Below are 24548 nucleotides of genomic sequence, written 5' to 3' on the forward strand. Positions count from 1 at the left end.
ACTCATTGGAATCATGGAACGGCTTTGTATTTTACTGATCACATCAACACTATCGAATTTTGCTCGATTTGGAGTCTCAGTATGACTTTCTCATGGTCTCATTTCGTTCTTCTCTAACAGGCCAGCCGCGACAGTTTCTCCATTTGCTCTTAGGACGACACGAGACGGGGGCTCCAATGGCACAGGCTGATCCAGCTGGACGACGACGCGAACGACGTTTCCTGGCTGCACGATCTTCGGCCTCTTCTTGACGACCATGCCTGTGGATTTGTCCAGGACCCCAACGAGCTGACTGATGCGACCAGGAACGTGGAGTCGGCCTTTATGCACGTCGATGTTCATGGGCGTCAAGTGCTCAAAAGCAAGAACCTTTGCCCTGAATTCGCTGACGTTCTGAATCGGTGAAACGGCACTGCACAGAACGTCTCCCGTTTTCAAGTGGATAGGGTCGATGTCCGTCAAGTTCAAGACCACATTTTGTCCTGCCACTGCCCAGTCTTGTGGTTCATCATCGACCTCCAAGCTTCGAATCTGTGCCTTTTCACCACTAGGCATGACGACGACCTGCTCACCGACCTGGACGTTACCTGCCTCAATCCGTCCCGATACTGACAGAGGATTCAGCACGCTGCCTCTGAAAACGTCGTTGATGGTCATTCTCAGTGGCTTGTCGAGTGCGTAGGTCGATGGTTCTGACTGGTCCAGCTCTTCAACCAGCGTTGGCCCGGTGTACCAGGACGCCTTTGGATCTGAGCACTTTGCGAGGATGTTCCCGCCCTCCAGACCTGAACAGGGAACAAACGTAACGTTCTTCGACTGAAAGCCTGCGCTGGTCAAGAATGCTGACATTTGTTGACGAATTTCTGCGAATCGCTCTTCAGACCAATCCACTGCATCCATCTTGTTGACAGCGACTATGATTCGCTGGACACCAATGGATCGTACCAGCAGGGCGTGTTCCTTGGTCTGACCTTTCAGACCAGACTCGAAGTTGCCCATGGACGCATCGATCACTAGAACTGCAAAGTCTGCCTGACTGGCACCAGCAATCATATTGGGCACAAAGTCTTTGTGGCCAGGAGCGTCAAGGATGGTGAAGCTTGTTCTGTCGGTCTCGAATTTGTTTGTGGCAATGTCGATGGTCACCCCACGCTCCCGCTCTTCTGTACCTTGATCTAGGACCCATGCAAAGGCAAACGAGCCTTTGCCGATACGTTCTGCCTCCTTTCGATACTTGTCCATTGTGCGTTGATCGACCGCTTTCAGATCGAATAAGAGTCTCCCCATCAGAGTGCTCTTTCCCGCATCAACATGGCCTTCGTCCAATTAGCAAAGACACCTTCCGATTGGAATGACCGGGGATCTACCGATGACGACAAAATTTGCTGCCTTCTTCCGTTTTACCTTCTTGTATTCTGCAAGCACATCAATGTTTTTGCTCTTGACCTTGGGGGTCTCCTGAACAGATAGTTGCTGAACGCCATGAGCGAGCGAAGTGGTTTTCGTTCTCGCTGATTCCTTAGGCTTCGTTTTGGCCGGTGCTGCGACTGTACGACGACCATCGTTAGCCCATCTTTCTGATGAGTCATATCTAATGCCGACCTTTTGCATTTTGCGCCTTCATCACGACATCGTCTGGGCTTGGTTCTGCAAAGTCGAATGATTTAGCATTTTCTCCAACAGCAAGCAGATCGGGAGACGTTGGGAGGAAGAGGTCAGCATCGTGGCTGGTCATGATGCTGGCAAAAGGTGACGGTCGGCCCCTGATGCACGGTTCCACCGAAACCGATAGGTCAGGAGTGGATGTTGTTTGTCCGTGGCTTAACGGATCCGGTAGGTCTTGTCGAAGGATGTCTGCGGAGACTCCAGAATCAGATACAGCTTTGTCGCCTTCCCTCATCGGCGTGTCCGCATCTCTGCTGGTGTTCGACTTTGCTCGATTGATTTCCTGGAGCCGAAGTTTGTTAAGGCGGGTCGTATAATCATCCTGTGATTCGGAACTGCCTGTGGCAGTTGACTCAGAACGCTCGCTTTCCTTTTGCCTCCGTTTGGCGGCCAGAGCAGCTAGTTTGGACATTTTGCCACCTGCTGAAGCACCACCAAGTAAACCTAGGCGGGGATAGACGGGTTCGATGAGAATTTCGGCTTTGCGATGTTCTGGAATACGCAGCCAAGGGCAGTCTTTAAAGAATTCCGCAGCCGAAAACTCGGTTGAGTAGATGGTAGAGCTGATGCACTCTTGACGCCCATCAGCATCCTTTTGAGGAATTGTCGCTTGCAAGCCATCTTGACCACCACGATCTGATCGGGATATACCAGGCAGTGCTGTGGAACAAAATGAAGTGGAAAGCTTACTCTTTGGTTCATCCTTCTTGGCTTTTGTGGGTGCAGTCGAAGGCTTTTGTTTATCTGACTAGATGAGTAGATGAAAAGGACTTCGGATATTGGAAAACGGTACTCTTCAGGTAGGCAACAGTCTTGCCCACATCGTAGTAATAGTGCCAGAGAGCGTCATGGATCTCCTTGTCTGTAGCTGGAAAGGCTGACCCTACAGCTTCACGGACTTTGGTGGTGCCCTGACGCATCTGTTCCTTGTCTTCCGGGGAGAGTTCCTCGTTGCCGCCGTCTTCATAGTCGTCGTCATAGTTGTCGTAATCGTCGTAATCATCCTCATCAGCAGCTAACGACTTGACACGGCGGTTGGACATGTGGACAGAATTAGAGAGATGATGGGCGCAATGCTAAAGAATGATCTTTGTGCAGTGTTCAGACCAGCTGCTATGCCCTAGTCGGCGTTTGGAGCTGAATCGTGAGTCGATGGAGTCTGCTGCAGCCACCACATCGATGAGGACCAGAAAGCGGGGGTTGAGTCCTCTGATTGACCAGGTTGATTTCGTTCGGTCGACAAGACCTCAGTGCTGCTCTCAAGCACTGTAAGAAGGAAAGACAGTGCCAGGGAGATGAAAGGCAGGTAAAACAAAGATGTATCAGGTCAATAAGGTCTCATCCAGTTTCTTGACCAGGGCGATGAGGTCAAGCATCGGAGAAGTTGTCCGCAGTTGCGCCGTTGAAAGTGCCATTCACTGGACTGTGGACCGCAGTATTAGTTGATTACCTAATTTCCTCAACGATGAACGAATGGCCGACAAAGTGGAATTCGCGCCATTCGTATCTCAGTCGAACCTCAACTCTCCCATTCCCCGCAGCCGCCCATCTCGCGATACGACACGATCTACTGCAATCCCTCTCTGTGCTTTCCATCGAGGATGGTTTCATCCCACCATGTGAGGCTATCATCTCTCGCGCCGTCATGACAGTCATGCATGTCATATAGCGACAATAGCCTGACATGTCGACATCTATCATGCACCCGCCTCGGGTCGGCAGGCCAGACTCGCCCTCGAGCAAGTCGACTCTGACCCAACAGATCGAGCAGAGCGAAGGCGAACGTACTCCCAGATCCAAGGCAGCTAGAAGCTCGCCAAAACCTCGATCCCTCTCCGACGCTCCAAAGCCCTTCCTCTCCCCATCTCCAGCCATTCGAGAACCTTTCCGCAGGGTTTCCAAGGATGATTCGACCATCTCAGGCTCGTCCACCCCTACTCGACCCCCCCCTTTTCACATCAGAGGCCTATCCCTCCATGTACCTGCGAAGGACTCTTTGGAGGGGGCAGCTGTGGCGAACATCCCTCGAATCCCGCTCTCGCCTAAGCTAGACAGCTCCCAGATTTATGGTTCGCCGTCGTCTATGCTTCCGAGAAGATCAAGAGGTCTTGACTACACAAGAGCGTGTACAAACCTCCACCATTCAACACTGGCAGAAGCCTCTCCAGACGCTTCGCCAATTGCTGGACGAGGTATCCAAATCCCACCCAGGAGAAGCTTTGCGAACAACAACGTGCTTGACTCACCAAGCAATCAGTCAAATCCTTTATGGACTTCTTTGTCGAACGAAAAGACAAACTTGTCCAGTTCTGTCAGCAGTGTCAACATGCTTGGATCGGATTCTGATTCTGATTCTGATTCTTCTTCAGAGGACATGGCAATTGATCGGGAGATGGAGGACGCCATCCTCAATACGCCTGCAGCATCCAGGATGAATGGAGGAATGGTGCCAGGTCTCATGAACAGCCCAGGTCTGGAATGGATGAGCGCCCAACCCTCTCCCGCACAAGCAAGTTTGATGAGTTTCCAGCCGAACCTGATGAGCTTTCGGAGAGCACGAACGCGCAAGGGCAAGAGTCAACACAGTTCCAGCAGCGTTAGCATGAAAAGCTCCAAGCCTTCACCTGGGCCATTGTCACCTGGCGTCTTGAAGAGTGTGGAAAACGCAGGTAGCGGCTACTTTGGGACGGGACTAACAAAACAACAAGTCCAGTCGAGACGTGAAAGTCTAAGCCTGGGCACAAACGACCTTCATCTCTCCGACAGCGAAGATAGCAGTACCAACAAACCGGGCACCGGGCACACTGTCTCCGACATGGACGGCCCAGGCAGCGAAGGCCCTAGAGGCGTGATCCGAAGAGCGGTGACTCGTCGTGCCAACCTGCTTCCCAAAACCAAAGGTTTCGCCCGCATCCGAGCCCAGCTCCTCGAGGAGTCTGCGCCCATCGAAAGTGAAGCTCGACGTGAGGCAGAAGTCATTCGTCAAGTGCAGGAGAATGATCCGACCGCCCCCCCCGCGCCATCACCCATCCTTCAAGCCACCACTGCATTTGCAGGCGAGCTAGTAGAGGATTCCATCGAGGACATGGCTGTCGACACCGCAAGTACCCTTCCACTGGAGAGTTTCAGTCGACAAGCCGAGAGAAATTCTGCCGGGTCCGCCTTCTGGAACAGCTTCGATGGACGCTACCGAACACCTCCCCCTGGTCTGCTACCGCGCGACAGTATTTCGGCCGCTAGCGACGACGCCATGGACACTCCAAGCTCTGCTCTTGCAGACAACCTTGCCCTCCGAAACTTTAACCGACGGTCCCGATCCAGCACTCCATTAGCTTCCAACCCGCCTACCGCCGGGGATGTCGCGAGACGAGTCAACAACAAGCGGCGACGCGAAGAAGACTTTGATGAGGCATACACCAAACGCCGAGCAGTCTCTCCTGGCATGAGCGTGCAGAGCAGTCCCCTTCTATCACAGAGTCCCCTCCTCAATGGCGACAAAGCTTGGCCCAAACTCCCTCCAAAAGCGAATGGCCAAGCTCAAGGTGACCGCAGCAACAGTGGAGGAAGCATGAACGGCGCCAAGAAGGTTGGCCTACAAGGCATGACTGAGACCAACGAAGGCTTGATGAGCATGACCATTGATTGAAGAGTTGCCAGCTTTACAATCCCGGCTTTTTAGTCCACTTGAATTTGCAAACTAGCGAGGCGTCTACGGGTTCGATGGCGAATGGGATGAGCACCAGCTCTGCGGCATTGGTTGGTTTGGGTTGGGTCGGTTGGTTCCATTTGGCTCCATAAGCCTGTGAATCTCGATGTTTCAGACGCCCGAGGCATCCTACCTTGCCTTCTGCTGATATTGGCACAAAAATGCAATCCTTTGGCAATTCCAACTAATCGTATTTCATTGATCGTGTTGTAGACCAAGAGGGTGGTTTTGCCTTCTTTGGCAGTGCCATGGTATCTAGCTCGCTAGGTAGGCTCTTACCGGGTTCAGCCTGTCCTGCTCGATGTCGCTGTTTCTTGTTCCATTTCTTCATCCACTACTGGCACAGCCCATAGATGGAGGCAGACAAAATCCACTAAAGCGGCGTGACATGGGGACATAGTACAGTAGTAGTACTGCGCGTTCCCTCCATCCCCAACCTTGAACCGACGTGCGGACCTGCGTGCGATCCGCCAACCACGAACAACAACCAACACCTGCCTGCACCCGACGCCGGATACAGAGCCTCTCTGGAATCTCTCTCTACATCTTGACGGGCGTCCGACCGACCGTAACGATGACTTCGGCAGTGGACATCGCGTCCTCATTCATTCAAGGTGCACCGCCGGGGGAGTTGCAGGAAGTGGTCAAAGACATCAAGACGCTCACGTCCGACGATGATCCAGCGTTGATTGCGAAACTGAATCCCGCTTTCGAACGATACAATGAGGAGCAGATGGTTACAGTGAAACTGCCAGGCTCGAGTGATTATGTATGTTACACTCCCGGTCCGGCTATTTGAGACATCAAGATCTGTCTGCCTTGGCTGCACAGACGAGAGCATCCCATGGCATGCACATCATACGGCGCTGACAGCACCAATCTTTGGACCCGTAGGTATTAATATCGAAACACAACAAACTTTCTTCCGCTTCAAGTCGATACTACGACACTCAGACATCCACCTCCTTCGAATTCGACCACACCTCGAGCAAAGCCAGTGCCGCGCAATCATACACGCACGAAACCCAACATAGCACATTGATCCAATCGATACTGAAATCCCTGGCGGCCCACTTCGCTGATCACTACCCTCCCACTACGGCGTCAGCATATACAGTCTGCGCGACCCCCGACGACGACAACCAGGTCGCTGTGCTGCTGTCGACCACGAAAGCGTCGCCCAAGAACTTCCTCAGCGGGCGTTGGCGGAGCGTCTTCTTGTACGACCCGTCAACGGGGACATTGGGCGGTGAAATCAAAATTGATGTGCATTACTACGAGGACGGAAACGTTGCGCTAACGACGAGCAAGAAGATAGACTCGGTCTCTGTGGGTAGCGGGGCTGACGGCGCGGCCATTGTGCGCAAGATTGCCGCCATTGAGAATCAATACCAGGAGGAAGTCAATCGGGCGTTTGTGGGTATGAACGAGACGAGCTTCAAGCAGCTGCGGAGACAATTACCGGTTACTAGACAAAAGGTTGAGTGGGAGAAAGTCAAGGGATATTCTTTGGGAAGTGATCTGAAGGGAGAAGCGAAGAGATAGAAATGAGACTGGCGCCGGGATGCTCGGAGGGAGATACATCTCTGGCAGAGAAGGGAAGGAATCAAGTACGTCTGTTTCTTGATGGGACCTGAAGGTCAAACTGCAACCTCCGTCGAATGATCTGATAAGCATGAGCATACGAACTGCTAGCGAGGATATGCCGGAGTCGAGCATTTACACGCATAGGGGGGCCATTACAAGCCACGGATATGCTCAAAATCCCTTTTGGCGCAATGAAGCGATCTGCGCTGTGAATCCTCCTTGAGGATATGTAGTTACGTTCTATGGCAAGCGTCTCCCGGCCCTCGTCGCCCGGGCCACTTCACTCTGCGTGGTATCCTCGGCGTATCGCCTGTAGGCGTCGATATACTGCCTGCGCTCACTGAGGGTGTCCAACACGCTCTGCCTGGCTTCCGTGGCCTTGGCCCATTTCCTCCAGCGCTGCCAGACCTGTTCATCCTCTCCACCTTTTCCTTCGCCCGGAATGCCCAGACCGCCTTTATACACGTCGAAGAGGAACAACCTGCACAGCCAGGGGGCTAGCATGATATCAACCATACTGAACTGCTCGCCGAGAAAGAATGGCCCGTCTGGATCCGCTTCCTGAATGAAGGTCTTGATGTGATGCAACAACTCGGCCCGCGCCTCGTCCAGACTGTACGGTTTAGAATCGGAATGTTGCAGGAACCGATAGAACGCAGGCACTATGCGGCCGCTAATATGGTCGATCCAGATTCGACATCGGGCTCGCTCGTATGCGTCCGCCGGTAACAGCGGCGGGCCGTGTTTGGCTGGGTCGTTGTACACTTCGTCCAGATACTCGCAGATGACCGCGCTCTCGTATAGCGGCTTCTGCTGCTTGTTGGCCCTGCCAACAGGCACGGCGAGCGTCGGTACCAGACCACGTGGATTGAGTTTCAGGAACTCCGGATCTTTTTGGTACGGATTGATCTCGACATATTGGTGGGGAATGTTCTTTTCGTGCAAAGTGATCCAGGTGCGCTGCACGAAGGGGCAGAACCAGCCGCCATATAGAATCAGTGGGTTGGTGGACGAGTGGGCTTTAGCGTACTCCGCGGCACGGCCGCTTGTGTGCGGATGGAGAGATGTGTCGACTGAGCCCATCCTGAAGGGTGTGCTATGGTATGATTTGAAGGCAGGGATAAAGGAGGATGGAGAGTGACGGAAAAGACGGACTGTTCGAGGAGTTTGACAGGGTAGGGTAAAGGGGTTGAGCATAGCACCACCCCGACAGAATCAACGAGGAGCAACTTGATGGTTGATATACCAAGAATTGTTAAGGCTGTTGAGTTTCGGTGAATTGATGGATTGACCTTGAACTGCTCTAGATTGCGGAGATGCAGATCCGGATCACGACACGATCATGATGACGTCCGGAGGTATTTTTGCCTGAAGTTATTTACACAGTACTAGTAGGGTACACCTTACCTTCCACCAAGTCTCATCCCCTGGCATGCCCTTGCTCAGCGACAATAAGAGACGGAGCATTGTCCTTTTGCGGGAGCATGACCACATAGCAGCAGGGCAGTATCTTGTTCTTCTTGAAGAGCATACTGCTAGCGGAAGGCCTAGAATAAGGGCAGATCACCAGTGAGACGCTTGGAAAGGAACATGGTGGTCACGTGACGACTCTAGAGACTGCGAGAACGCGTCGTGTCAAGAATGGTAGATGGCGACAATGACAATCTCAAGACTTAACGCAAATCCTAAGCAGACTGAGAAGCGCATGATCATATAATTTGCCCTCTGGATCAGACAGAAACGAGGCAACGCAGAAAAATCACGAGTTTGATGGGATGGAAGGCTCTAGCAACTCCAAGACGGGGCAAAGAGGCCAGGCTGGCATTCAGGGGCTTGAAGAAGGGACAAAGGGGCAACCAAAAGGCTGAAAGGACAGTTTTTGTTTCTAGCTTAAGCCGCCAAGCGGAAACTGCGGAGTCCACGGGGGCCGCCCTGTAGAAAGTCATGGTTTGTCCCTTAGTAAAGGCTTCTTAGGTGCCCATAGTAGCAGTGCTATAGGTGGCCATTATTCTGTAACTGTCCCTGAGACTGCGGGTAATCAATGAATGAAGTGTAAACTGCGGCGGCGACTCAAAAAGGACAGCGTATCGATAACTCGCGCCATAAATATTTCCCATCACCATCACTCTCTCCGTCCTGACCACCTGCATTTACCATTCTTTACTTCTCTCCCTTCCTCACGACGAACTTCAACATGGCGCGCCGGGCGTCCAGATCCTCCTCTGCTTTGCAGTGGACCACCCTTTTCTATCTTCTCCTCATTTTCGTTTGTCCTCTCGCATTGATCGGCTCTGTCAACGCCAAAGATCAAGCACCTTTAAATGAATCAGACTCCAACTATGGCACCGTGATCGGTATCGATCTGGGTACCACCTATTCCTGCGTCGGTGTGATGCAGAACGGAAAGGTAGACATCATCGTCAACGACCAAGGAAACCGAATTACTCCTTCGTATGTCGCATTCACCGATGAAGAACGGTTAGTAGGTGACGCGGCAAAGAACCAATATGCTGCGAATCCGACACGCACTGTTTTTGATATCAAGTAAGTATTGTCTTCCTTCCATCGTTGGCGGCACCCGCAACAGCACACTAACTGTCACTCTTCAGGCGATTGATCGGTCGAAAATTCTCAGACAAAGACGTCCAACGAGACATCAAACACTTCCCCTTCAAGGTTATCAACAAAGATGACAAACCTATGGTCAGTGTCGAGGTTGCCGGTCAACCCAAGGTCTTCACTCCCGAAGAAATCTCCGCAATGGTGTTGGGCAAGATGAAGGAAGTCGCAGAAGCGTACCTGGGCAAGAAAGTCACCCACGCGGTTGTCACGGTCCCGGCCTACTTCAACGATAACCAGCGACAGGCGACGAAAGACGCTGGAACAATCGCCGGTTTGACTGTTCTCCGCGTTGTCAACGAGCCAACCGCCGCAGCCATTGCGTACGGCCTTGACAAGAAGGGCAAGGAGAGCCAAATCATTGTCTACGATCTCGGTGGTGGTACATTCGATGTCTCTCTCCTCTCGATTGAAGACGGTGTTTTCGAGGTTTTGGCTACGGCGGGTGACACCCACCTTGGTGGTGAAGATTTCGATCAGCGAGTCATTGACCACTTCGTCAAGCTGTACAACAAGAAGCACGACGTGGATATCCGGAAAGACCTCAAGACCATGGGCAAGCTGAAGCGAGAAGTTGAACGAGCCAAGCGAACCTTGTCTTCGCAAATGTCAACTCGCATCGAGATTGAGGCCTTCCACAACGGCAACGACTTTTCCGAGACCTTGACTCGAGCCAAATTCGAGGAGTTGAACATGGATCTGTTCAAGAAGACTCTGAAGCCAGTTGAACAGGTCATCAAAGATGCCAAGGTGAAGAAGTCGGACATTGATGACATTGTTCTTATCGGTGGTTCAACTCGTATTCCCAAGGTTCAAGCCATGATCGAGGAATACTTTGGTGGCAAAAAGGCTTCCAAGGGCATCAACCCTGACGAAGCCGTGGCCTACGGTGCGGCTGTACAGGGTGGTGTTCTTTCCGGCGAGGCTGGCACTGAAGACCTCGTCCTTATGGATGTCAACCCCCTCACTCTTGGAATCGAGACCACTGGAGGTGTCATGACCAAGCTCATCCCTCGCAATACCGTCGTTCCCACCAAGAAATCTCAAATCTTCTCGACCGCGGCCGACAACCAGCCAGTTGTTTTGATTCAAGTCTACGAAGGCGAACGATCTCTAACCAAGGACAACAACCTACTTGGCAAATTCGAACTCACCGGCATTCCTCCTGCGCCTCGTGGTGTCCCACAAATCGAGGTGTCATTCGAGCTGGACGCCAACGGTATTCTTAAGGTTTCGGCTGCCGACAAAGGTACCGGCAAATCCGAGGCCATCACCATTACCAACGACAAAGGCAGACTGTCACCCGAGGAAATCGAAAGAATGGTCGCCGAAGCCGAGCAGTTTGCCGAAGAAGACAAACAGGTCCGGGAAAAGATCGAGGCTCGCAACAAGCTTGAGAACTACGCCGTCTCACTCAAGAACCAGGCCAACGATGAAGAAGGCCTCGGCGGCAAGATTGACGAGGAGGACAAGGAAACTCTTCTGGAAGCTGTCAAGGAGACCCAAGACTGGCTCAACGAGAATGCCGACACGGCGGAAAAGGATGATTTTGATGAACAGTACGAAAAGCTGTCGAACGTGGCATACCCCATCTCCAGCAAGTTGTACGGTGGTGGTGCTAGCGGTATGCCAGATTATGGCGATGATGATGAGCCCGGTCACGACGAGTTGTGATTTCCGTCTCAGGGTTTGTCGGTTGGCATGATTCCTTTTTTTTTAATGAGTTTGAAGAACTTGCATTTAGACTCCTCGACTGGGTAAAATGGTCGAGGGTGCAAGGCGAGGCGTTCTTGTCTTTCAAGTCCGTGGAAGGCGGTGACTAGATACCACAAAATCGATTCAAATGTTCTCCAAATGTTCCCGTTCAATTTTGAGGCCGGAATCCTCTTTGCGTACCAGGAGGCTTGGGGATCTAGGAATGCACACAGTACTTCGTTGTAGGATTGACTACTACCTAGGCATCACCGACCGATTGCGGGATCTTACTGTACCATGTCCATGAATTTACCGCATTTATTCCGAGGGTTGTGTAGCACATGTACGGTCAGTGGCTCAAAAAAGGGGTACGACTTAAGAAACAGCATAAGCTGGGATATCACCAAAGTTAGCAGCACCAGAACAGGAACAGTTGCCGTGCCTTTCAACCAACAACTTGCACCACAAAACATTCGAAAAAAGGCACATCAACTATATCGACGAGACTTACAGTCAGCACTCCCACGAAAAGATCCACCGACTCGACTAACGACATCACCATGAACAACACGAACGACATCACCATGATGAACAACAACAACAACAATACCAGTAATACCAGTAATACTCAACTCTACCAGCTCACATTCTACGTCCCTCAAACCCACACCAAGCAATGCATAGATGCCCTCTTCTCCGTGGGAGCAGGGACCTGGCCGAATCCAAACCCCGATGTCAGCGATGACGCCGACGACAAGTCCGGGTCTACTTCCGAAGCAGTGAGTCTGACTGTCGTTGATCAATCGCAACCAAAATACATAAACACCTGCTTCGTCTCTTCTGGGACCGGCCAATTCCAACCCACCGCCGCAGCGAATCCGCATATCGGCACGGCAGGCGGACAGGTCGAATATGTCCAGGAAGACCGGGTCGAGATGGTGATCAGTGGAGGGAAGGGGAAGGTGGAGAGGACAGTGAGGGCGTTGAAGAGCGCGCATCCGTATGAGGTTGTTGCGTTCTTTGTGGCGAAGAGTGAATTCTATTGATTGGTTTGATGTTATCACAGGTACACTGTGCCAGTTTGTCTTTGGAACAGGAGGGAGAGGGGAAGATGTTGAGTTGTGTTGAATCATCTCATTGAGGATATGCTCTCTTCATACAATGGGAGCCCCATGGAGTTACAGTACGTCTGGGGTAGTGGCAAGGACCGACCGGGAAAATATGTATGAGTGATTGAGTGAGACATTTGCTAAGCGGTTGGCAAGGTAGGAGATTGAGTCCGAGAATGAGCATGGCCACTGATATGTAGCGAGTTCTCAGGAATGAGTCTTGCTCCACGAGGTCAAAGAATCTCAGGGAATCCAGCGATGCCTGGTCAAGATCGTAGATATAGAGATTATAGCTCTGGCAGGGAGAATGGGCTGCCCATGGCATCGAAGACGAACAATCAAATCCCCTTGGCTAGATGAAGACATGAGATGTCCATGTCGCCAAATTTCGTCAATTCTTTCACATCATCAAAACCTTCAGCAGTACTCTTCATCGTAATGCTTGACATCTCTCATCAATCAATAATCGAAATTCTCATACACGAGAGCCTTGCCGGGCAGCCAGTCCTGCACGATCTTCCGCAGCGCTGGCGCCGTGCAGAGATACCAATTGTCCACCTCATCCTGTGCGCCTGTCAGATCTGTTTGTTCGAGCCTCCTCCGCTTGATGGCCACATCCGTGTCGATGAGCTTTTGCAATTTCACCTGTTGTTCCCTATCACTTGCCAACCACGCCTCGTCTCCGGTCAGGTAGATGGTCAACGCAGGCCTCAGGTCCGGATACTGTGTGAGTATATCCAGCGGCAATCCCACATCTCGGATCCCAACGCTCCACCAGACCTTGAGGCGCGTCAGGTCCAGAACACCAGGACCCATCTGTCCAAGCAACGGCGTGATTCCAATGCCGGCGGCCACAAAGCCAGTCTTTTTACCACTGTTGTCTTGTGCGAAGGCGAACTCGCCGCCGAACCCGAGCACTTCCACCTCGCACATCCCTGGACGCTGCCATTCGAGCCAAAGGGTGACACTGCCGACCGTGCGGATTGTGGTTTCGAATTCCTCGCCATGCACGCCTAGAGAGTTGGGGGCCGACGAGACGGTGAACGACCGGATGAAGTCGTCGTTTAGGCTTGTCGGGTCGTCGTCTCGCATGTGTGAATAGCCCATGTCCAACTCGTCGGCGAAATCCATAGCCACGTATTGTCCAGGCTTCCACGGCCCAAACGTCGTAGGATCCGTCAGTGCAAACCGGTACCGCGTGATGGTGGGCGTGATCTTTGACTTAAGCACCATCTGTGCGGTGATTGGAGCTGTTCCAGCGGCGGATGTGGCCATGCCATCGGCCTGCTCGCTCGCTAGAAACCGCACGCGCGGATTATACGGTGAGCGACCTTGCGAGGCGTCACCCATCAATGTCCCGCGGAAAGGCAGGCCTTCTTGGACAAGCCTTGCCCCTGTGACCTTCAGCCGCACGGCGAGCTTCGTCTTGGCAATCACGTTGCTGGCTTCCGCGCCAACCAGCGTTTCTGTGTCTCCTGTCACATATAGTACATCGCCCGTTGCGAAGTCTGGAATGGCGAGTCCCGCCCGAGGCGTGGTCTCCAGGTTTCCCAATGTCTGGTACAGATTGTTCCCACTGTACTCGGGCCAGACGATCGTACTTCCTTTGTTGGGATCCTCCGGTTGATGTACGCGAATGAAGCCTTGTGGGCCACCCCGATGGTTGGTATCCATGTCCTCGTGCTCATGTGCAGAGGTGATGAAAAACAAATCCGCTTGGTGAACGAGGTCAATGGCTTTCTGTGTGAGATGGGGCGAAGAGGAGAGAAGCACTGGTTTCGGAGCCGCAGAAGTGATTTTCTTCCGGTTGAGGTATTTCGGACAGTTTGCTAGACTCTGGTCAATCTTAATCACCAACTGGACCTCGCCTGATATTCCTGACGGAATATTGCCTTCGTTCCTTGTCTGCTCAGAAGACTGCGCGCCAGTGTTGAGGGCCCCAGCGATAATCTTTCCGGCCAACTTGACTCGGCCTCGCTCTTCTAGTTGAATGCTCACTCCGGCCATCATTTTCCCATCACCTTCGGGTCGGAAGACTTCCCCATTACCTTTCCCCTTCCATATGGCTTCAACCACGGGGTCAAAACTGGCGTCTACGTTGGTTCGAATGCCCATAATGCTCTGCCCAATGGATTGTGCCAGGGGAGGTTTGCCAGAACCCCAGACTGTGCACCAAGGCCGGTCGTTGTCGTCCAATGTCCCAAGAGCCATAAGTTGGTAGCGCTGAATTTGTTGCGCTGCCCGGGGAGTCAAGAAAGGTGAGGTCGGGTTGTCCTCGTCGTAGCGTACATGGGTACGTTTATGGATGGACTTCTCTCCGTCATGCCACGGAGGAGATTGAAAGAAGGCCATATTTCCGCAAGCAACTGGGTTAGGCTGTTGAGGGCTCCACGTGTAGAAGGGCTGGAATATGAAAGAGTATGTGTGCTAGTGGCCGGAGCGAAGTACCAGGCTGGCTGTTAGTACTTATATGGCCATGCACACCTTCTTACCTTCTGCGGCCGTATCTCTGACTTGTCTCGAGCGGACAACAGGCATTGCCCATCATCACGAAAGGCCATGGACAAACCGCCCAGGTCGGCGGGGCTTGGAGTGGCCGCTTCACCCTCCACCGTGCATAAGTATGCTCCTATACGAGGTCGGACCGTCCGTAAGCAGCACGGGTCCCGTCTCACTCCTCGCTCTGTTAACAGTTTGTTCAAAGCGGCGGGCAATTCTGACCATGTGAAGGAAGGCGTAGCAATAACTAAACGGCCCATGCCAGTGTGGACGAATGGAGAAATCACCAAGAAGTCGCTTTCTCCACGCTTTTTCGCTTATTCATCATAATCTTAAACGCCTGTCAAATCGACATGGCGAGCTGAGACTTAATTGCTGACCGCTGCTGCTGCTGCTGCCTGCTGACTGTGATGAGACGAAGCTGGTGTGGATGACTAATTAGGTACCTAGTAGGTACTTACCTACGTACGAGCAGGCATACCTTAGGAAGAACAGAAATAGGCACAGTTGAAGCAGCGGCAAAAGGTAGAGTTGTAATACTGGTATGACGTCACGCGAGGGCTCCCACAACGCGTCCACGCGTAAAGTGCTGAGCAGATCAACTGGGAGTGTGGTTCAAGTTCTTCGTGCGCTGGAAGATTCCTTCGTCAAGCAGCAAACTTCACGCCTACTTTATCGCCGTTGCGCCCGCATGGTGGACTGATCATATTACTACCCAAGCAGCCTAACACGCAAAAGCGACGGCAAATCCACGCTCGCTCGGGGGGCCATCCGAAAAGTACTTGAATACAAAGGCTTGGAATCAAGAAGTTCTGCATAATACTTATCCCGCGCTATAACATGAACTCCTGCGCTCGCTTCAGCATCAGATATAAGCATAGCGAGCCCCGCCCCAACCTTGGACACGTTTGTACCTATTTCAGTGGCCAATCCCTCTTGCATGCCAAACTGATTCTAACTCGGCCAGAAACAGCAGCTCTTCCGACGAGTACAGCTTCTGAAATCGTTGTTGCAAGTCACTTCTGATTAGGGCGACCTCCTCAGGCTTATCGACTGCATATCCAAAGATCAACGACGGCCATGACCCGAGATAGCATCGTAACCAGTCTTCATTTGCTTGCGGGCAGCGCATAATGTGCAACGCTTTCCGGACTTGCCACGAGTTGCAAGGGGTCGGAAGATGTGGCTCCGCTCCACACGGAACCTCGTGACACCTCGAGACCCAGTCTAAAAGCAGAGAGGCTGCAAGAATATGAAGACTCGTCGAATGTTGATAAAAGACACCTGCTCTGTCTGACGGCGTGGACATGAGGCTGGTATGGCGCTCTTGTTTGATGCAGTGTCCATCTTCCAGGATGGTGCCCTCCCAATGCTTCATTCGGATTTCAAGATCTCGCAAGACCTCCGGCCTCGGCACGAATGGACTCTTGCAAAGCTGTACCACCTCGATGATGAGTTTCTGAAGATCCAAAGGAATTCCAATAACAGGACTATTGTCAGCAGGTGAGGCATCCGGAAATGTGAGAGACTGCAGAACGCCTTCGGCTCTTGCCACAAAGTCGAAATCTGGCTGGAAGCCGACCGAGAAAGGCCGCCGGACCGTCTGGCGAAACATCTGATAAAGTATGCTCTCCCAAATGATCCGGTGTATTGGTCGGGCCAAGGGCGGTTTCCGTGATTGAGCGTATTGGAGATTAATGAGTTGCACAGCACCCATCACATGCTTCGGAATGTCGCCGTTGGTGTGGAGTGCGAACGCCTGTGTTTCAGATATTGTCAGCGAAATCCGAGCAGACAATAACCGCCGGTACCGATCTGCTTGCGGGCCACTTACCCCGTGAATGTATAGAAACGTTATGGCCAGCAGAACCGCGACATTGTAATCGTCTCGGCTCCAGTCAATCTTGTTCAATGCTTGATTTACCTTGGAAACAGCTCGGGAATAATACACGAGTCCAGATTCGTTCATCTGTGGACTTCCGGTGGCAAGATGCAGATGTGATGCTCCACAGGCCAATGCTACATCTTTCAATCCGTCAAACTGTAGCAACATGTCGACCACCTCTGGAACGTATGCAGAATAGAAACCAGGGTGAGCATTTGACAAAATGAGCAACGGTAGGAATCCATCGAAGAAATGCCGCATACAATCAACCTCAAGATCCGACTTGAACATGGCCGAGTTGAAGAGATCGGTCTTGAAGCAGATCTCACGACATACGAGGAGAGACTGTCCACGCCTATTCGTTGCTGATTGCGCTGTCACTGATGGCTTTCTACCGGTCTTTGTGAGCTCCGGCGACTTAGGTGACAATCGAGGCGACTTGGACACACGACGATGGCGTCGGTCGAAAAGATCATCCTCGTCAGGCCATAAACATGCACGGTTTGACTTGACGCATTTCTCACACCGTGGCCTCTGCTCGTTGCACTTTTTCCGTCGAGCACGGCCTGGCAAGATACCAAGTTAGCTGTGTCTCTCGCTTTGCCGGCAAGATTCCAACAGGACAAGGTACTGGGCTCCAGACTCACATGTCATGCAGCCAGTCTTTGTGCGCAGACTGGCATGAGACGCACCCACCATCACCCAGTTACCCGAAATATCGTCCACCGCGTGCCGAGTGGTTTGAGCAATGGGACGAATGTTCGATCAGATTGTTTCAACCCATGCTCCATGCGCCTACAACGGGAATGTCTACGACGGGGTACTTCCGACTAGGTCGGGAAGACCTTATCAGTTGCAGCGGGGCCCCTTGGCTTATCGTGTCTCCGATGTCGACATACACTAGCACTAGGCATACGGACGCCAGAGATACGGTGTGGACTCCTTAGACCCAATCCATGAGCATATAACAAACCATATCAGATAAGACTGACTGCCAGAATCTCGCCGAATGTTTTTATTTTATCAACAAACTCCAACTAATATGGTCTTATGGACACCCAGCCACCGATCTTGTCAGAGTAATTCATGTAGCAATGGTGTGGGAAGACTAGTCAAAATGACCCCTGACGTCTAATAAGGTACATTAGTTTGGATGCTACAGGTATCGCTAGAGGTGGGCACATAGAAGGTACCTAAGGTAGGACAAGGCTGTACAGGGATGACGAGGCTGCGCTAGTCTTGAATAGTGAATCCGGATGCGAAAAAATTCCTGAGGCTCGCAACCATTGCAGCAAGAAGTCGGTCGGGAAAAGAGCATCACTCCCGTCGCCAGATCCGTCAGTCCTACTATATTTCCTCGAGAGAAAGTCAACGGATACAATTCTGTAAGATGATGATTTAACTTCTGTGCTGTCTTCGACGCCCCCCAAGTCTCAACGACGTGCCAGTAAGAGGTTCAATATGCTGAGCCTTGTGATTGCATCGTTCATCTTCAGCCTTTGTGTCACATCTTCTCGGAGGCTCTCGTCTTCCTGGCGTCCAGGTTGAATTCTATTTCCTATGCGATTGCAGTTGCCTCGTCTTCTCCGCTCACCAAATTTGATATTTCATTCCCATCCAAGAGTATACAGACGACGCTCGACGCATCCGACACACCCAGCAATCTCAGCCAAGCCAGGATCAACATCAACTTTGACATTCACAATGGACACCATACAGCAAAACCGGCGGCACCTGGCGTCCATGCCCTACACGAACTGCGACACGAGGATTGTCGGCTTGAAAGATCTCCACCTCCCCGAGACAGCATCGGACGAGGAATACCGCCAGATCTACCTCCACTACATCCAAGATGCCGCCACAAATCCGAACGCCTCTCTTCTACGGGACGCTATCGAGTCGATCCGGCACGGGATCGCTCCACCAGTAGCATTTCCCACGGAGACGGTGTACGGGCTCGGGGCCGACGCGACCAACGAAGCTGCCATCTCCGGCATCTTCGCAGCCAAAGGCCGACCCAGCGATAACCCTCTGATCGTGCATGCCGCATCCATCGCACACTTGGAGCGACTCACAGGCGAACCTCTACCGGAGATCTATCGAGCGTTGGCCGAAAGATTCTGGCCTGGCCCGTTGACCGTCTTGCTGCCTGTACCCAAGACCTCGCGATTCGCCGCGAACGTCCATCCCGGCCAACGGACGATCGGGTTTCGCATCCCGTCGTCCAAGTATGCGCGGTTTTTCATCGCTGCGACGGATCGGCCTATTGCTGGTCCTTCGGCAAATTCGTCGGGGAAACCGTCGCCCACGACCGCGCAGCATGTCTTTGATGATTTGAAGGGCAGAATCAACTTCATCCTCGACGCAGGACCTTGCGATGTCGGCGTCGAAAGTAGTGTGGTTGATGGGCTGCATGATCCGCCGCTGATCTTACGGCCCGGTGGGGTGTCGCAGTCGGAATTGATTGCGCATGGTCGCGAGGCTGGGAATCGATTTGCGTACACTGCTATCGGGTACAAACGGCATAAGACCAGTGACTCGCAAAACAGGAGCAAAGACAGCAACCAGGACAAGTATGTTGTGGACGATGTGGATGCTGCCCCGCGCGCCCCTGGGATGAAATACAGACACTATGCGCCGCGAGGTAGGCTTGTTCTGTTCACCGAAGCCGCTGTCGCTGCGGGCAAAGTCGAGGCGAAATTCAACGACCTGGTCCGCACGTTCTTGAGCAGCCAAGGAAAAGACACAGCCGCAGTGAACGGGAAAGGAAATGGACGGGTCAGATTGAATGTCGGCATCATCTCATGCCACTGGTCCGCATTCGCTGGCTTGCCTGTTTCCTCCAGGTCGCCAATATCACTCACGTCGTCAGTGGCCTCCGAATCCATTTACGCCCCGATAACTTCGGTGGCGACATATACATTTCCACCCGCTTTCTCATCCTTGGACGAGGACCAAAGTATTACATTTGAAGATGGTCGTCAAGCTCGAGTCGAGGTCCAAACTACGCTGTATAACGTCCAGATCGGCCCGACGATCACAGACCTGGCGCATTCCCTATTTGGCGTATTACGACTCTTCGATGACCTTGACTGTGATTTCATCTTTGCTGAGACTGTCAGACGTGGAAGGGACGCGATTGGAACCGGAGAAACAGAGAGGACCACGCATGAGCGTGTGATACCAGATGCTGCAGCAAATGGCAGCGCAGATCCACATGCGAACAAGCAACATCAGGGACATCAAGACTACCTCGCAGAATCAATCACCCAGGATATTGAAGACGCGGTCACTGACCGGATCGAAAAAGCTGCGGCTGAGAGAGTCGACTTCTGAGGATGTGGACGACAAGTTCCCGTCAACGAAACATGAACAGCGGAGGAGGAAACGCCGCCAGCTTAGGAACACAGTCCGGCTCGCACAACGAAAGAAAGAACCTCGATCGTGATGGTTTGATAGGGCCGGCTTCTATTTTGGTGGCTTCTTCGCCCGAGAGACGACTAGAATTTCGAATGGAAGGAGTCGTTCAGCTGCTGGTCATTTTAGAAGTGGTACAAGCGGTACATGTTGTCTCCGCGGCGACCGCGCAAGATCGACGACGACCTATTGCATGGGACAGTAGAACAGTGTCCCAGAAGGAGCAAATAGAAAGTTTAATCATAGATCCGTCACATCCTATTCTTTGCAGCCGGTGTGGTTGTATCGTCTCTCTTGACCTCTTCACTTGACATCAAACGGACCTAACTTGAGACGGTCACACTTAGGCAGATGGTATATCGCCTATGAGAAAGTGTGTATCGACTCAAGGTACTACACACACACAATCTCTCTGCCATTGGAAGAGGCCATGCTATGCATAGCCTTGCGAGGTCCTTTTCCATCGTCGCTGCTATTCTCTCTTCTCTCTTGCTGGCGATTTTCATCTGCCTTTCTTCCCACTGCCCCCTTTGCCCTTCCCTCCTTTCCCACCACCACTAGCCTTTCCCTTGCCGGCCGCACCACCTCCTCCACCCCCTAGTGCACCAGCCATTCCACCACCTTGAACAATGCGACACCCCTTGACCGGAATGGAGCCGACAATTTCTTCGACACGCCACTCTTTCAGCAAATCGACCTCACGTCTCCAGACACGCTCTTTATCGCGATTTGACTCATCCACCACTTTGGAGCCTTTAGCCCCCAATGAAGTCCAAAAGCCTAGGATCTCTTTGAGAGCTTTGCCTTTCTTCATATTGCCAGGTTGTAGCTTGACCTTGTATTTCTGGCGTGACAGAGCTGTCCAGGGCGCGCACACAGGGATCGCTGCAATCAGCTCATCTCCAGGTTCGGGCATAGGCACTAGTCGGTCAATGTTGAGCAGCTCGCGACGTTCTTCTTCCAATTGCTCACGACTCAGCTCATCATCTTCATCGAGTTCCGGAACAGCAGCGCCGCTGCCACTCTGCGCTGCCTTCTCGAGTCTCTCGCGTCGCTGACGTTCCTTTTCTGCAGCTTTAGCGTGTTGCGCTTTGCGTCGTTCCCGGTCGGCTTGGGCTTTGGCTTCGCGTGCTGCCTTGTCGGCTTCTACGGCCTGTTTTCGTTCTTGACCGCGGTTCGAGCCCAGTAATTGCATTGCAAGGGCGCGATCCTCTTCATCTTGATCTGCATACTTCTTCTGTGCTCTCTTAGCTTTTGTTCTCTTACCGCGTGCCAGCTGGGACGGTTTGGACTGCGACTGCGACTGCACATGCGAAGCTGCTGGGGTGGATGGACGTGTTGACATATCGCCATCAGGTGTCCCGTTGTTGAGGTCTCCTTTCTCACTTCCAGCTTCTGACTTGCCGTCCGACTCGGCCTCGACATCGGCGTCAGGCTTGTCCTTATCCCCAATTTCTGCATCGTGCTGGAGGCTTAACCCATTATGCTGTAGTGGGTTCGAGGGCTTGTCATCAACTTCAGAGTCCACAGCTGAACCGTTTCGACCGTCCTCACTGTCGCTACCCACTTCTGTCTCTTCATTTGGAATGCCGAAGGCCCCATCTGATCCACTGTCAACCTCGTTATTTTCCTCTTCCTCCTCCACAAAGTTTGCGGCATCTTCCACATCGGGTACTGGCTTGCTCTGCTCTTGTGCTAGGTCTTGCTCGTCTATCGATATACCTCTTGCATCGTTCGCCAGAGCCTCTGCTTCACCGGGCAGCATGCTCTCAGATCTTTCCAACCGATGCTTTCCATGATTGGCTCTGCTCTCTTCACTGATCAACCACAAAACGCCGAAGCCCAACAGCAGCTGACTTGGAGGTAAGAGGTTTTTGTGACCTCTAATGATGAAGCCACCTGTGGTGAGATATTCTCCGGTCGGTGCGGTCTTGCTCACTTGCTCTGCGTTCACCCACCATGCGCCCATCACGGCTTTCGAATCCCATGCACTGCTTGTACAAACAGTAAGAGCACCTGCCTGGGATAGTGTTGATGGTGGTATGGGGGCATCAGGAGTCCGTGGATTGTTTTTTACGATAACACTAGATGCGCCCTGAAGGTCAGCATGCACATAGACATCGCCCTTCTTCAGGTACCGTCTGTACAGCAATTCGTTCTGTTGTGCATCCTTCCCACCAATGACCAGATACCCATCACTGGAGATGAAGTAGAGAAACTTCTCGAACCAGAATGCCTTTCTCGCGGGTCTGAGGGCAGCCTTCTCCTGCTTAAGACCCTTTTTAAGGTCGCCTTCAATCTTCTTCTCTGCCGATCGGAGCGCCATAGCGGATGCTTCCTTTGTCTTCGATTCCTTGACTGCTGCGGTCTTCTTCTGTTCGTAGTACTGTCTGGCATTTGCCCACGGTGAAAGAGCGAGGTCAATATCGATCGCCAGTCGTTTATCTGCAGCTGGTTTGCCCGGGGGCTTGCGGGACTCTTCGTCCGAGTCTTCGTCCGAGTCTTCTTCCTCGTCCGTCTCGTCTGCCTCGCTCTTTTCATCTTCCTCGTCGAATCCAGGCTCGTCAAGCAGGAGAGTCACTGTGTTTTCGTCCAGTTTCAACGGTAGCTTGATAGTTTGTGCCACAACGTTGCCGCGTTTCTGCTCGTTCTCGATCAACTTTCCGATATCAACCCAGTCCATGCCTTGCCCAATCAATCCGTTGACGGCGGCACATGCCTCTACGACGCGATGAGTGTTTGCCTCAATGGCTTGAGCCTTTCGGACATGGAGTTCTTGCACTTGCTTAAGTGCACCAATTCTCTTCTCCTGTTCTTCTTTTGCTGACTCCAACTTCTTCTTCGCAGCCAGCTCTCGTTCTGTGAGCCGGGACTCCAGCTTTTGCGACTCTATGGAGGAATAGAACTCGTCAACTGTGCGATTGAAACCCTCAAACTCCAGAATTTGTATACCAGGTTTGTCTTCAAACTGGCAAGGCTTGAATGGGTGAAAATCGTCATAGAGGAGATTGGCTCGATCGGGGGATTGTATCTCTGAAGCTGGGCTCTCTGCAGACGTCTTTGTCTTCGCGATAATGTAACCCTTAGACCGTCCAGTACCCAAGGTCGTAAAGATCTCGTGAGCGCGATCCAAAGCCTTCATAACTAATTGCATAGATTGCTGGTTGTTAATGACATCTTCTGCCTTTGTGCCCGCATCCACGCCGGCTTCCTTGAAGACATGTTCCAACAGATGAGCGGGAAATTCTGGGAAACCAGCGCTCAGAGCCTTTCTCAGATCGTCTCCTCCTTTCGCTCTTTTGGCCTTTTTACCTCCAATTTCGTTTGCCGCTTTCGTTCTCTGCACAGCATGCTCAAGAATCTCCTTGACTCTGTCCGATGTGATGGGAGGAATGCCATGAAAGTTCTGTTTTACTTCTAAGGTGTATCTCCCACCCAATTTCACGTCGACATCTTGATCACCTTCACTGACCTGTCGTAGTAAAGCAAGGACGTTCAACTGTGCGTCTGTGACTATTATGTTTCCGGCGGCGAAGAACTCCAAGTATAGCCGATACTGACCGTCACTGAAGGTTATTTCGATGACGCGATCTGTGCCTATTTGTGCCACATTTGTGACCCGCCTGCTCTTGAGGTACTTCCGCAGCCGACTGACAAAAGCTGATGGCGCAGTCGCCGCTGTTCTGGAGAAAGACGTAAGGTGACATCGGAATCCAGAGTCAACGATCAGCTGTTCTCGGCGGCCAGGTTTGGCGAACTTGAAGAGGAAGATTCTACTAGAAAGGTCGTAGATATTGGAGACACGTAGAGTCGTAAGTGATGTTGCTAGTTCAGCCGCAATAACCTGAACAATAAGATTGTAGTCAGTCGCGACGAAATCACCAGGCGGGGACAGGGCTTGGATTAACCGACCTTTACGTCGAGAGAAGAGAAACGCTGCTTCATAATGAGGACTTATCCGGTAATGGAATGAGGTGCGAAAGTTCTCAAAGCAAAAGAAAAGGGCACAAATACAAACTAATAAGTCGCACTTTTCGAGTACCTGGACATAACTAGTGGTGAGGAGAGAGACATGGAAATACAGTCGCAGGCACTTTTTGAAAGCCGCCCTAAATGACGTCGGCTTGTCATTCATCAGACACATTGATTTTTGGTCCAGGATCTCCATTAATCAGATACTCCACGCTTGCAAGGCTTGCCTCCTTGTGACTTCGGCTCATAGCTGGCACATTGCCAGTCACGACAGATTGCTTCTGTTTCATGAACTTCAGGACAATATCGCACCCATGATAACGCCATAGCCTGCGCCTAGCGCCAGCCCAATCATTGCCCAATAACGACTTTCATACATGCCTGCACTTCCCAC

At 52.2% G+C, this 24548-nt stretch overlaps 10 protein-coding genes across 10 annotated transcripts; 5 read left to right on the top strand and 5 right to left on the bottom strand.

The window, feature by feature from the left end:
* Positions 1-90: 90 nt before the first annotated feature.
* Positions 91-2708, bottom strand: A1O1_04281 (elongation factor 1-alpha; the record flags this gene model as incomplete). The annotated part of the gene is made up of 4 exons (XM_007725176.1): positions 91-1316; positions 1368-1547; positions 1603-2409; positions 2459-2708. 4 exons carry the CDS (start codon positions 2706-2708, stop codon positions 91-93), a joined length of 2463 nt encoding a protein of 820 aa, XP_007723366.1.
* Positions 2709-3349: 641 nt separating this feature from the next.
* Positions 3350-5311, top strand: A1O1_04282 (uncharacterized protein; the record flags this gene model as incomplete). Its single annotated transcript, XM_007725177.1, has 1 exon — positions 3350-5311. The coding sequence occupies one exon, from the start codon at positions 3350-3352 to the stop codon at positions 5309-5311; it is 1962 nt and encodes a 653-aa protein (XP_007723367.1).
* Positions 5312-5945: 634 nt separating this feature from the next.
* On the top strand, positions 5946-6916 carry A1O1_04283 (capping protein (actin filament) muscle Z-line, alpha; the record flags this gene model as incomplete). Its single annotated transcript, XM_007725178.1, has 2 exons — positions 5946-6140; positions 6266-6916. The coding sequence occupies 2 exons, from the start codon at positions 5946-5948 to the stop codon at positions 6914-6916; spliced, it is 846 nt and encodes a 281-aa protein (XP_007723368.1).
* A 282-nt stretch (positions 6917-7198) lies between these two features.
* Positions 7199-8041, bottom strand: A1O1_04284 (glutathione S-transferase; the record flags this gene model as incomplete). The annotated part of the gene is made up of 1 exon (XM_007725179.1): positions 7199-8041. The coding sequence occupies one exon, from the start codon at positions 8039-8041 to the stop codon at positions 7199-7201; it is 843 nt and encodes a 280-aa protein (XP_007723369.1).
* Positions 8042-9152: 1111 nt separating this feature from the next.
* Positions 9153-11251, top strand: A1O1_04285 (glucose-regulated protein; the record flags this gene model as incomplete). The annotated part of the gene is made up of 2 exons (XM_007725180.1): positions 9153-9502; positions 9568-11251. 2 exons carry the CDS (start codon positions 9153-9155, stop codon positions 11249-11251), a joined length of 2034 nt encoding a protein of 677 aa, XP_007723370.1.
* A 608-nt stretch (positions 11252-11859) lies between these two features.
* On the top strand, positions 11860-12318 carry A1O1_04286 (uncharacterized protein; the record flags this gene model as incomplete). The annotated part of the gene is made up of 1 exon (XM_007725181.1): positions 11860-12318. The coding sequence occupies one exon, from the start codon at positions 11860-11862 to the stop codon at positions 12316-12318; it is 459 nt and encodes a 152-aa protein (XP_007723371.1).
* Positions 12319-12840: 522 nt separating this feature from the next.
* Positions 12841-14733, bottom strand: A1O1_04287 (uncharacterized protein; the record flags this gene model as incomplete). The annotated part of the gene is made up of 1 exon (XM_007725182.1): positions 12841-14733. One exon carries the CDS (start codon positions 14731-14733, stop codon positions 12841-12843), a length of 1893 nt encoding a protein of 630 aa, XP_007723372.1.
* Positions 14734-15799: 1066 nt separating this feature from the next.
* A1O1_04288 (uncharacterized protein) lies at positions 15800-17419 on the bottom strand (the record flags this gene model as incomplete). The annotated part of the gene is made up of 3 exons (XM_007725183.1): positions 15800-16639; positions 16715-17331; positions 17413-17419. 3 exons carry the CDS (start codon positions 17417-17419, stop codon positions 15800-15802), a joined length of 1464 nt encoding a protein of 487 aa, XP_007723373.1.
* A 1050-nt stretch (positions 17420-18469) lies between these two features.
* A1O1_04289 (uncharacterized protein) lies at positions 18470-20101 on the top strand (the record flags this gene model as incomplete). The annotated part of the gene is made up of 1 exon (XM_007725184.1): positions 18470-20101. One exon carries the CDS (start codon positions 18470-18472, stop codon positions 20099-20101), a length of 1632 nt encoding a protein of 543 aa, XP_007723374.1.
* A 583-nt stretch (positions 20102-20684) lies between these two features.
* A1O1_04290 (uncharacterized protein) lies at positions 20685-24127 on the bottom strand (the record flags this gene model as incomplete). The annotated part of the gene is made up of 2 exons (XM_007725185.1): positions 20685-24026; positions 24095-24127. 2 exons carry the CDS (start codon positions 24125-24127, stop codon positions 20685-20687), a joined length of 3375 nt encoding a protein of 1124 aa, XP_007723375.1.
* Between the last annotated feature and the right edge of the window lie 421 nt (positions 24128-24548).

Source organism: Capronia coronata, assembly GCF_000585585.1.
Source record: "Capronia coronata CBS 617.96 chromosome Unknown acBCG-supercont1.3, whole genome shotgun sequence".
Taxonomy (NCBI): Eukaryota; Fungi; Ascomycota; class Eurotiomycetes; order Chaetothyriales; family Herpotrichiellaceae; genus Capronia; species Capronia coronata.